This window comes from Zeus faber (genome assembly GCF_960531495.2).
Source record: "Zeus faber genome assembly, chromosome: 13".
NCBI lineage: Eukaryota > Metazoa > Chordata > Actinopteri > Zeiformes > Zeidae > Zeus > Zeus faber.
The window spans coordinates 4,217,609-4,230,995 of NC_137198.1; the positions used below are offsets into that span (position 1 = coordinate 4,217,609).

The following is a 13,387-nucleotide window of genomic DNA, read 5'->3' on the forward strand; positions in this document are numbered from 1 at the left end:
GAGATGGTTTGGACACGTGTGCAGGAGAGGATGAGAGCTACGTCGGGAGGAGGCGGCTGAGGATGGAGCTGCCAGGCAAGAGGAAAAGAGGAAGCCAAAGAGAAGCTTTATGACGTGGTGAGGGAGGACATGCAGGCGGTTGGTGTAAGGGAGGAGGATGCGCAGAACAGAAGGTGTTGGAGGCAGATGATCCGCTGTGGCCACCCCTAACGGGAGCAGCCCAAAGTAGAAGATATTTCTACAACTGGTCAATCTGTTAATACTTTATATATTGTATTATATTAATACCCACTCTGTTAATACCGCTAATACCGCTCTTAATGTTTATACTTTAGTGCATCCATATCCATTCTATAAATACAGTTAATACTGCTCCTACTGTATATATTTAATATATCTCTCTATACCCACTACTCTACTATATATATATATATATATATATATATATATATAATTTTTTTTTTCTCATATATTTATATTTTATACGTACGCTACACTTTACTGCGTCTTTTGCACTTCTGGTTCGATGCTAAACTGCATTTCGTTCACTCAGTCCTTATACGTTGTGCAGTGACAATAAAGTTGAATCTAATCGAATCAAATCGCATGGAAATCGAATGTGAAGATGGCGGCGCTCTTCACGTGTCTGTCTCCGGTTTCTGTACCTGACATTTAACGGTGGAGTCCCTTCAGCAGCGGGATGTGGAAGGTGTTTGATGCTGAGAAGTGCAAGAATCGGTGTAAAACAAGCGGCTGGAACGCGACGCCCGCGGCGCGTTGAAGCGGTTACAAAACGCACCACAGGGGGCAGCAGTGAGTGAGAGCGACGCCGAGGTTGTGACGGTTCAACATGAGCTCCATCGGCACCGGGGTAAGAGCTCTGCTTTTAACACGCTGTACACCGTGTGTACCGCACGGAGATGGAGGGGACGCTGTAGTCCGCTGCGGGAACATGGGTCTGATCACATCTCATCTTTGGGAGCTTTTAACCGCCTCGGCAGCTAGCAGCCATCCGCTAGATGCTAGCTGCTAGCTGCTGAGTCACTTGCATGGTGTGATGCTACTTAGCATTAGCGTTAGCTGCACTGGCCAGGGGCTCAAAACGAAATAAACTATTAGAGTACCAGCAGCATGGTGAATGTTACTAATGTTGTGATACATGTATGACATGGACATGTTTAATAAAGAAATATTGGTTTATATGTTTAGAGTCAAGATAAAACTGAAACGAACAAAACTATTGTGAGTTGTAGCGACAAAAGACGTTGAACCGTATCCCAATGTGTAGAATGAATGAATGAATGATGATGATAATAATAATAATGATAATAATACTTAATAATAACGATAATAATACTGAACCCTGTCTTTAATACATTATTTGACCGATTGATTGCATGACGAGATTCTGTTCTCTCTCTCTCGCTCTCTCTCTCTGCAGTACGACTTGTCGGCCTCCACCTTCTCCCCCGACGGCAGAGTGTTCCAGGTGGAGTACGCCATCAAGGCTGTGGAGAACAGCAGGTCAGGCCCCCCCAACGGTGTTGATAGATGTCTGTTAGGGTTGCCGTAGTTACCAGAGCTCCTCGGTGTTGGGGCAAACACGATTACATTACTTGCCCACCTTACATTACTTGCCCACCGTTCCCATCGTCGTTTTGCTTCAACAAACAAAAGAAAAAAGCCAAACATGTTTGCGTATCAGCGCTGATGTATATCAAATAAACTCAAATTTGTAAAATACTAAGCGTGTTAACAATATTTAGTCTGACGCTACAAAAGTGAAAGTGAAAGCGCTGCCCCTCCCGTGATCAGCAAAGTCGCAGCACAGTCTGGAGGCTGTAGCAGACCTCAGACCAGGCCTGGATCGGGACCTGTCTCCCTCCATCCGTAATAGGCACCTGTGCAAGCCGGTAGCCAGGGGGTGGGGGGCGGTCCTCCTGGGGGGTGCCCGTGGCACAAGGATGGTGGAGGGCCTATATATCTGGTGGCCTGCAGGCGTCGGTGAGGACGGGGAGGAGGGGCTGTCATCCAGGTGCCCTGCGCTGAGTGCTCGGCTGGCTGGTTGTGGTGGGGTGGGCCTCGCCTTCACACGGGTGGGTGTTTCGGACGGGGTGTCGGTGTGTCGGAGCAGAACCTGGCTCTGGGCCTGCGGTCCATGCCTGGTGCTGGTGTTAGCATACATTTTACTTTTTACATTTTTTTTTTTTTTTAAGAATTTAAAAAAAAAAATACCTATCGTGGCATCCCGTCTATATGTGTGTTATTTTTATTAGGGCTGTACCAACTCAGTCCAATGGGATTCGGCTGTTCAGTGCGAATATTCCACTATTCTGTTGGGGGGGGGGGCTCTTCCTATAGGTGAGACAGGCGGCATCCTAGGGCGCCATCCCGGGGAGAGGGAGCGATCAGGGCACAATTTGCACCTGTCTCCCCCTCCGATGGTACAGACGATGTGCGAGACAGTGATAAGGTGCCTGCGTTCAGCACCAGAACACTGTGTTTTTATTTAAAATGTTGGTTATTTTTATTTTAAGTCTCCATATGGAAGGAAACAAGTGCGTATGGAACGGTATGGAAGGAAAATAATCTTAAGGAGTCTACGGGCTCCCTGTTCCTCTGTTCCTCGCCCCCACACTGTTTTAACTTGTTTTATTTGGAGGAACGAGGCACGGTGTTCCATTTGCACGTATGAAAATCTATATGATTCCCCTGATTTATACTTCTTCATTGAGATGTTATCCATGTGAATTTTCTAAGCTCCTCTCGGTTTTATCCTCTTATTGTAATGCGCAAGTGCGTCGGTACCAGAGCATCAGTACTCTGTATCATTATGATGCTGTGTCTCTGCAGCACGGCCATCGGTGTTCGCTGCAAAGATGGAGTGGTGTTTGGCGTGGAGAAGCTGGTTCTGTCCAAACTGTACGAAGACGGCTCCAACAAACGCATCTTCAACATCGACAGACACGTTGGAATGGTACGTAGCGAAACCACTGAAGCTTAAATACATAACACATTAAAATACTGATTCTTTGGTTCTCTTTAACCTGAGGAATGAGAAACTAATCTGAAGTGGAAGCATGACGTGCTGTGGTCAGAGACTTTTCAGCTGAACAATGAGAGACGTACACCGTGTTCCAAATTATTATGCAAATTGGATTTAAGTGTCAAACATTTATTTTTTTTGTTTTTCAATGAGCCTCATAGATGGTATTGTGTCTCAGGGCTCTTTGGATCAATAAATCAATCTCAGACACTGATAATTTGTTTGCCAGGTGAGTCCAATTCAAGGAAAACTACTTAAGAAGGACGTTCCACATTATTAAGCAGGCCACAGGTTTCAAGCAGTATGGGAAAGAAAAAGGATCTCTGCTGCGGAAAAGCCTCAAGTAGTGCAATGCCTTGGACAAGGTATGAAAACATTAGATATTTCACAAAAACTTAAGCGTGATCATAGTACTGCGAAGATGTTTGTGGCTGATTCAGAGCACAGACGGGTTGGTGCAGATAAAGGCAGAATGAGGAAGCTTTCTGCCAGACAAATTAATGGGAATAAGAGAGCAGCTGCTAAAATGCCGTTACAAAGCAGCAAACAGGTATTTGAAGCTGCTGGTGCCTCTGTAGTACCGCAAACCTCAAGGTGTAGGATCCTCCAGAGGCTTGCAGTTGTGCATAAACCTACTATTGGGCCCCCCCGAACCAACGCTCACAAGCAGAAACGGTTGCAGTGGGCCCCGAAATACATGAAGACTCATTTTCAAACAGTCTTGTTTACTGATGAGTGCCGTGCAACCCTGGATGGTGCAGATGGATGGAGTAGTGGATGGTTGGTGGATGGCCACCATGTCCCAACAAGGCTGCCACGTCAGCAAGGAGGTGGCAGAGTCATGTTTTGGGCCAGAATCATGGGAAGAGAGCTGGTAGGGCCCTTGAAGGTGTGAAAATGACCTCGGCAAAGTATAAAGAGTTTGTGACTGAGCACTTTCTTCCATGGTACAAAAAGAAGAACCGTGCCTTCCGTAGCAAAATCATCTTCATGGTGCATGCACCATCTCATGCTGCAAATAATACATCTGTGTCATTGGCTGCTATGGGCATAAAAGGAGAGAAACTCATGGTGTGGCCCCCATCCTCCCTTGACCTCAACCCTAATGAGAACCTTTGGAGCATCCTCCAGCAAAAGATCTATGAGGGTGGAGGCAGTTGGCATCAAAACAGCAGCTCTGGGAGGCTGTTCTGACGTCCTGCAAAGAAATTCAAGCAGAAACTCCAAAACCTCACAAGTTCAATGGAGGCAAGAACTGTGAAGGTGATATCAAAAAAGGCTCCTATGTTAACATGTAACTTGGCCTGTTAAGATGTTTTTGATTGAAATAGCTTTTGATTTCTGTTAATGACCTCCGAATGCTGCAAATTCAACAAATGACCATTTTCAGTTCTTTACAATCTATAAAATGTTTTGAAACTCTGTTGTGCATAATAATTTGGAACAGTGCATTTTGAGTTTTTGATTTAAAAAAAATAAAATTTACTGTTATCATTGGGAGGTTTGTTCAATAACATTCGAATTATACTCTAACAGTTGATGACTTAAAAATTATACTGTCATTTGCATCGACTATTTAGGAAATCAGAGAAAAATATAATTTGCATAATTTGGAATGCGGTGTAGCGACAAAGCCGGAGAGAGAGTTGGAGTTAGGGGGTTTACACTTTTATTCAATGTAGGAGGTATCTACTGATTCCAGTGGCACAAGCTCAAAAAACTGGAAGATTATTTGGACGAAGCAATAAATATATATATTTATATCATACATTTAGATGAAGCAATAAATATATATATTTATACAATACATATTAGTAATAATTAGTGCTGACCTATAAATCGTATTTATCGTCACTGCGGTACGCACATGCGCAATAAACACATGGCAAAAGATTGGCTGAAACGCGACGAATCAGAAAAATCATTTTATTCTTTATTTATTTTTTTATATATATCCGTCAGAGGTCGACGCCATCGGTGATGGATTAACTAATTAACTAGTGGAGTCATTCTCGTGGGGCGGACACAAGACACTCCAATAGCAGGAAGTGAGGCTGCTTTCAGGGAACTCAGAAAACCCGCTAGTGACTGAAACGGTAATTTGTGTTGTTTTCCCCCAGATATTGTTTTTATGTCGATGTTTTTATTTAGTTGAGAAGAAAGTATTTTAAAGGACACAGGGGAAATTAAACTTGTAATTTCTTGTAGTTATGTGTAATTTTCAGTTGATATTCTATTTAATTGGTTGGGTATTTATGTGCAATTTGTTTAATAAAAGCATGTTTGAAATTTATTTCATTTATTTATTCAATGTGCACAGGCACCACCAGTAGGAACTCTTAGGTGACGTCAGCCAATGGGGTTTCAGCACGAGTTCCGGGTTTCGTCTTGTATTCAATCCGAAAACTTTTACTTTTTTCGTCTTGGCAGTCCACCAAAATCTGTTTCTGAACAAATTTGAGGTGAGAAATAGCAATCCAGTTACTGAATCTTCACTTATATTAGATGTACAATGTGTAGTTTAAAAGTCTGCTTCGACTTTCCTCAGGCAAGGGCACTTCCTCTTACAGAACACTGTTTTCTGCTGACATTTCTGAAACGATGCATATTCTTGCTCCTTCATATTCACTGCATATACTGAATGTTAATTTTCAGATTCAAACAATTACAAGGCTTGACGTTAAATCGGTCAATATTCTACTGTGATAGAAGGGTTTTCTTTTTACAATTCAATAGTTAAAGATGTTATTCATCAATTCATTTCATCATAACACTGGACCTGGTCTATGGTAAAGAGCAGTTTATATGTTGACTGTCCAATGTTATGTTGGTCATACTATAGAACGATTTATTGATTGTGTTTAATGAATAATACAGCATATAAGCAACTTAAAAATAAATAAATTGCATACTAAATAGAAATCACAATATTGGTCTAAAAAAAAATATTTTTTTTTTTTAATCGCAATTTAATTATCTTCCCAAATCCTTCACCCCTACTAGCTGTATGTATCATGGGGTCCTACAGGCAGTGGCTGGGCTACTAGTTGATGCTGAAGCCCTGGGGTCCAACAGGCAGTGGCAGGGCTACTTGCTGATGCTGTATGTGTTGTGGGGTCCTACAGGCAGTAGCAGGGCTACTAGCTGATGTTGTATGTGTTGTGAGGTCCTACAGGCAGTGGCTGGGCTACTAGCTGATGCTGAAGCCCTGGGGTCCGACAGGCAGTGGTAGAGCTACTATCTGATGCTGTATGTGTTGTGGGATCCGACAGGCAGTGGCAAGGCTACTAGCTGATGCTGCATGTGTTGTGGGGTCCAACAGGCAGTGGCAGGGCTACTAGCTGATGCTGCATGTGTTGTGAGGTCCTACCAGGGCTCAACACTAACAATAAAAGTGGTTGCCAAGCTGGCAACCAGGTATCAGCTTTTGGTTGCCAAAACTGAAAACATGGTTGACATTTTTACTCTCCTTATATTTTGAGTAATTAAGATACGATGCAGTTATACATCATCTTAATGATGAAAATGTGGCGTCAAATAATGTTTAAAAGCTTTATTACAGTAACCGAACAAAATTCTTTGTAGTCTGTTTTATCTGATGGTTTCCAGAATTTGAATCTCCAGAGGGGAAGGAACACAAGTCAAGAGAGACTTTCTGAGCTGTAGACAGAAGAGCTGTGATATCACGGCTCCTGTGGTCACACTTAGCCTGTGTCGCTCGCTCTCTCTTACACCCACATGTATATGCTCGCCACACAGACAATTAGAATCTCAACAGTCCTATTCCTCCCATCATTGTTAACAATGGTAAATTCAAATTTGCATCTTTCCATTTAAAAGTAGCTCTCCACCAGATGAGGCCTGAGCCATGCTCATTGTTAATGCTGTCTGTTTACAAAGATAACAAGTGGTTATTGTATTCTAACAGCTTTATGTTGCCAAATTGACTGGGGAAAAAAGGCACGTTGTGCTGTCCCTATTTTTTATGTGAAAAAGTGGTTGCCAAAGGGGGCAACCAGAGGCCACAAAATGGTTGGCAATTGACTGGTTGCAGAGGGCAACAGTTACTGTTGAGCCATGCCTTCAGGCAGTGGTGGGGCAACTCAATGATGCTGTATGTGTTGTGGGGTCCTACAGGCAGTGGCGGGGCTACTAGCTGATGCCCGCTCCCTCTCTGAGGTTGCCAGAGAAGAGGCTTCCAACTTCAGATCGAACTACGGCCATGACATTCCACTCAAGGTACGGCAGTTAGCATTAGCATTATGATATAATATAAAATATGTAATGTATAATGTGGGATTTTAGTGACCACATCTCCTTGTCATTATTAATGAAGTGATTTATAAGATTGATATGATGATGTCTGGACAGTGTGTCATCCCTCTGTGTGTGTTCTGTTCCCAGCATCTGTCGGATAGAGTGGCCATGTACGTGCACGCCTACACACTGTACAGCGCAGTGCGGCCGTTTGGCTGCAGGTGAGCATCCCCGTCACTCCGTTTCACTGGAAACCAAACGGAACTAAGATCTTTCTCTAACAGGCGTCAAAACAAAATAAGATTCAAAACATTCTGCTTGTTTAGTTCTTTGAGGCCCGCTTAAAGAACACCGTCACCAGGGCTGTATTCCCGAAAAGGTCGCTGGGATCAGGCGGCGATAACCCACGATAGTGCCTGGTCTGAGCTCAGAAGGTTCTCTGTACACCGCTCGCAGCTACAGCGCTCTGGCTCAGTGGAGTCTGGCTCAGATGGAGATAGTAGGTGGACGCTCTCCGTATTTAAAGCATCAACCAACCAGCGCAACGCAGCTCAATACAGGATCAATTCAGAACGTGACGTTTCCTTCTCCTGTACAGAGCAAGAGTTACTGCTGGACCAATATTTAAACAGTATTTAAATACATGATTACTGAAACGGGCAATGTTGCAGATATTAAAGACAAAAGCATTCTGGCAAAGCCACAAACCCGTCATTTATAGTGTTGCAATGGTTGCCTTTCCACTTAAAGTGTTTAAATTACGATTTGGAATTTAAATTGCAGAATTATCTGCGCCATTATCTGTTCCATTCATACTAAATTGGGTTCCCTTAAAATACGTCTTTTCTTTTTAAAGAAACTGATATGAAGTCGACACCAACTTGCAATTTAGAAACTTGTCTTTCTTTAAAACCATGTCTTCTCTAAAAAGAACATGTTCTTTGTATTTTTTAAAGAGGGGGAAATTGTCTTTTATCTGGTGTACACCTTGTGTGTGCACACTTTTCTTCTTTGCCAGGGTATGTTCAGTCCCACTTATATCACAATCTATAGTATAAAATGTCAGTATGTACAGCTGCAGAATATAAGATCCTGACATTCAAAAAAATATGCAGTTGAATTAAACACTTGTTTGGTGTGTCCAGAAATAGAATAAATGCATTTGGAATATAAATGCATTTACAATATAAAAAAATACATCTCAAACTGTAAAAACGAGCATTCATTAAGAAGCATTATCCAATGCATTTGCGCCACAGTTGAGGGCTGACTGCGGCCACATAAGGATTGTCTACTGTGTGGTCGGGGAGATAAACCCTTTCTTTCTGGAACAAACTGAGACCCTGGTTAAGTGAGCTAGAACAAGGTATATTTAGTAAAATATGGGAGTAGTGCAGTGATGCACTGAACCAGTGATAGTCTTCTCTCTCAGGAGACTTGTCCGGAGGGAGTTCTTGTACATAGAGAGAGTTGGGTGTGGTCTTGTGACCACGCCCCTCGTATTATGTTTCGTCCTTCATACAATAATACATGACGTGTGTTCATTAAAAATAATGAGCAGTCACAGTTCAGTCTTATCGTGCGCGTGCAAGATAACTATAGCAGAACAGACGTGCACAGCTGGCAGTTGCGTTTCATTACCACGACTGTCTCTTTGTATGAGAAACAAAAGCCCCTTTCCCACTTGCACTGCGAGCCGTGAATCTGCTGGTAATGTTTTGGCAGAATTGGTGTCATGTGGGAACAGAAGCCGGTCTCAATGTTCCGTTAAAAAAAATGTCATCTCTCCACTCTCTAAGCGGTAATACTTCCGGAAAAAAATCCAGTACAGCTATGAATGGAAGCCGTTACATTGCCGTAAAGAAGGGTTAGTGAAGTCGAATCCAAATGAGGCATAAATAGTGGGTTTTATCTTCATATTTATTTCGTACAAATATTTCAAAAGTTACTTTGTTTTCAGGAAGAAAAAACAACATTCTGGAAAAAAACAAAACATTCTGAAAAATGGCGAGTCCGAACGGTGGAGCTTGGCTGCGAAGACAAGAAACTGAAAGACGTCCAGTCTCTATGGAGACGGGTCTTTTTCTTCTTAAAAATGCCACTTGGACTCTTGACCGGACCCTCGTGCGGTGTGACCGTGTAGTGGCATCAGGCACAATCACTTCACTTCCGGCAATGTCATAACAGTCATATATGTGGGAACCGACTCCATATGGAACTTTTCCATAAAGGAGGCCAGTGCAGCACTGACTACTAGGGCTGCTCCCTGAAAGTGGATGAGTGGAATCATCAGTCGAAACCAGTCGGTCGACTGAGATTCGAGTCGAGCAGTGATTTTTTTATTTTTATTTTTATTTTTATTTTTTTTAAATAATATCAGTGAGTGTGCATCACAATAAGAGGATAAAACAGAAACATACAAAATGCACAGGGATAACATTTCAATGAGGAATTATAAATAAGGGGAATCATAAATATATTTTTGTGTAAATGGAACACAGCTGGGGGGCCGTGGGGGTGCCCGATCACCGTGCCCCCCATGGAGAGGGCACGACCTGTAGACTCCAGAGGCGCAGTGTCCCCGTTACACACGGTTTCCTTCCATAGTGTAGTGCTACATACGCAGCAAGCTGTGACGCACTGTGTGTTCTGACACCTTTCTATCACAGCACCATTCACTTTTTCACCCATTTGTGCGACAGTAGTTCTTCTCTGGGATCAAACCAGTCGGGGCTGACTTGGCTCCCCACGCGCATATATATTAATAGACGTGTTGGCAATTTCAATGAGGAAGAAGCAATAATCATGTATATTCGGACAAGATAATGGAAACACATTTAATATGTATTTTCACCTTGACAATATAATTACAGTGGAGAACTAATCATGCCAACTAAAGTCAAGCATTGGTTTTGTGTTGGATGCTGAACAGTGACACTGAACCGCGAGTCCTCAAACTAGCCTGCTCCCGACCGGGCTAGTTACCGTGGTAACCTAGCTTTCATCTTTTTCTAGCAGGATCTTAGGAACCCTCTGATACTTGAAGTTAGCCAGGCTAGTGGGATTTAGCCCCACATATGGTGTAAGTGACCACAAGGGAATACACCCCAGGTGTGGCCGTATGTGCACTCACCAGGTCTGTGTTTGTCTGTAGTTTCATCCTGGGCTCCTACGACGTGGACGATGGACCTCAGCTGTACATGGTGGATCCCTCAGGAATATCATACGTACGTAGTACCACAGTACACGTGTAGTACCACTGGAGTGATGATGCTGAGAACGGTTTCGCATGAAGAACTGAATCATGTGATGTCAAAACTCTCTTGGCTGTCTGACCAACTGTACATATCACTACATATATATTATACATATCACAACATAGACTGTAAATATCACTACATATATATTATACATATCACAACATAGATTGTACATATCACTTCATATAGATTGTACATTTCACTACATCTAGACTGTACATTTCACTAAATATGTCTAGTGATATGTAGACTGTACATATTTCTACATATAGATTGTATAAATCATTATATGGATTGCACACCTTTCTATAACTGTCTTGGTGCAGGGCTACTGGGGTTGTGCCATTGGGAAAGCCAAGCAAGCAGCAAAGACAGAGATAGAAAAACTACAGGTAAGGGCTACACACGCCGATCCGCCACAACATTAGAACAACCACTAATAACACTAATATTGTGTAGCAGCTCATCGTGTCCGTAAAACAGCTGTGACCTGTAGAGGCATGGACTCCACCAGCATTTGAAGGTGTCCTGTGGTATCTGGCACCAAGACGTTAGCAGCAGATCCTTTCAGTCCTGGAGGTTGTGAGGTGGGGCCCCCATGGATCGGGCTTGTTGTTCCAGCACATCCCACGGATGCTCCATCGGATCGAACCCTAACCCCACCCATCCACATGATGTAGAAGAAAACGTGATTCATCAGACCTCCACCTTCTTCCATTGTTCCATGGTTCAGTTGTGACGCTCACGTGTCCATTGTAGGTGCTTTGGGTGGTGGACGGGGGTCAGCATGGACACTGTGAGCGCTCCCATACGCAGCAAGCTGTGATGCACTGTGTGTTCTACACCTTTCTATCATAGCAACATTCACCTTTTCAACACTTTGTGCTACAGTAGTTCTTATCTGGGATCGAACCAGACGGGCTAGACTTCACTCCCCATGTGCATCAATGAGCCTTGGGCCCCATGACCCTGTTGCCGGTTCACCGGTCGTCCTTCCTTGGACACTTTTGGTCGGTAGTAACCACTGCATAGCGGGAACAAGACCTGTGGTTGTGGAGATGCTCTGACCCAGTCGTCCAGCATCACAATGTGCTCTTTGTCAAAGTGGCTCAGATTCTTACGCTGCTTCAACACATCAACTTCTTCAACAACTGACTCTTCACTTGCTCTCTCATATAATAATATAACAGTATATAATAATAATATATCCCACCCCTTGACAGATGTCATTGGAGCCAGATGATCAATGTTATTCACGTCACCTGTCACTGGTTTAATGTTGTGGCTGATCAGTGTATACTATACTCGTTAACCTGTCCACACTGTCTTTAATTCAGATTAAGATGTCCAGCGTTTTATTCCAGGTTAGTCTGTCCTCCAGTGTGAACCAGAACCTGTGCCTGAAGCTTGTTGTCCTGTTTGTCCTCAGATGAAAGATATGACGTGCAGAGAGCTCGTCAAAGAGGTCGCCAAAATGTGAGTGGTGTGTTTCTTTCCAGAGTTGAACTTTGGTGTTTTTTTTTTTTTTTTAATTCAACGTTTTTGTCCCTTTCAGCATTTACATCGTCCACGACGAGGTGAAGGACAAAGCGTTTGAGCTGGAGCTCAGCTGGGTCGGAAAAGGTAAGAACTACTTCCTATACACAGGTTAACCGTCCTGGAGCGGCGGCTCCAACTCTCTGCTCGGAGGCATTTACTCAAAATCACGTTCCGTAACAATCTGTGCGACATTATCAAAATTGTAATATTGTCAAACAACAACGAATGCCTGTGGAATTAGAAACCAGAAACACGGAGGTTTATAGCAGCCGTTGCCATTGTTTCTGTGAATAGCACCGGCAACCTCACTGGTCAGAACAGGAAGCATTGATCACTAAACTCTTAATGAAGGATCCTGGTTGGTTGGATTTTATGAGGCCCCTCCCCAACCGCTCAGACACTCCCACCCCGCTGCTGCGCCACGATGAACGTGATCTATCTCCGTGAGCGCGGCGGCGGAGAAGGGTTCTGCACACAGGACTCAACCCTCTGGGCTGTCTGACTGCACTCACCGTGACTCACGGTGGGTGCTTCGGCGTCACGGTGCTGACGCCGTCTCTCCCCTGTTGTCATAGTAACAGATGGGCGACACGAGCTGGTCCCTAAAGACGTCAGGGAGGAGGCGGAGAAGTACGCCAAGGTAAGGACACTTAACGCGTGCGTCCTGTCCACTTCTCCTATGAACCACACCGGTCGGTGTGTAAACCTGGTGTGTTTGTCTTCCAGGACTCGTTGGAGGAAGAGGACGACTCTGATGAAGACAACATGTAAACCCCCCCCCCCCCCCCCCCTTCCCGTGGTCATTTTGTACCTTTTTTGTAGTTCTGTTTGTTCTGTTTTTGGTTTAACACTTCCAATAAAAACACAAACCAATGAAAAACTTTGTTTGTCTATCTCCAGCCGTACTATAATAGTACTACTGAACACACAGGGTACAGGGACGAGGACTTCCAACAGTACTAATTTAGTACCACAGTACTAAACAGCTGCTTCTATCTACATTGTGACGTGTTGGGGTCAATGTGTTAAATAAGTTTGGACTTGGTACTAACTACTACAGTAGCCACATGTAGTCATCCTCTCAATGTGTTTTGCTTTGAAAGAAAATGTACTTTTCCCTCCATTTTAAACTGTTTGGCCATCTCTGATCTCTTCCAGCTCAGTACACAGGTGCATGTGATTTAAAGTGAATAATACGTCCCGTCCTTACATTTCACCGAAGCAGCGATTTGGGTGAAACTGAGAAGATGAGCGCCACCTGACACGCTCGTAATCTCACCCGACA

General features: G+C 43.6%; 1 protein-coding gene across 1 annotated transcript; it reads left to right on the forward strand.

Moving 5' to 3' along the window:
• Positions 1–817: 817 nt before the first annotated feature.
• On the forward strand, positions 818–12,999 carry psma3 (proteasome 20S subunit alpha 3). The gene is made up of 11 exons (XM_080012218.1): positions 818–871; positions 1,442–1,524; positions 2,854–2,977; positions 7,184–7,285; positions 7,451–7,524; positions 10,458–10,530; positions 10,890–10,955; positions 11,993–12,039; positions 12,119–12,186; positions 12,678–12,742; positions 12,829–12,999. Exons 1-11 carry the CDS (start codon positions 851–853, stop codon positions 12,871–12,873), a joined length of 768 nt encoding a protein of 255 aa, XP_079868344.1. The 5' UTR covers positions 818–850; the 3' UTR covers positions 12,874–12,999.
• The last annotated feature ends 388 nt before the right edge of the window (positions 13,000–13,387 follow it).

Coding starts and splice junctions, on each gene's coding strand:
- psma3 (XM_080012218.1), top strand. CDS start 851: ATGAGCTCCATCGGCACCGGG. Junction 10,531..10,889: donor ATCCCTCAGGAATATCATAC/GTACGTAGTACC, acceptor GTCTTGGTGCAG/GGCTACTGGGGTTGTGCCAT. Junction 12,187..12,677: donor GCTCAGCTGGGTCGGAAAAG/GTAAGAACTACT, acceptor CTGTTGTCATAG/TAACAGATGGGCGACACGAG.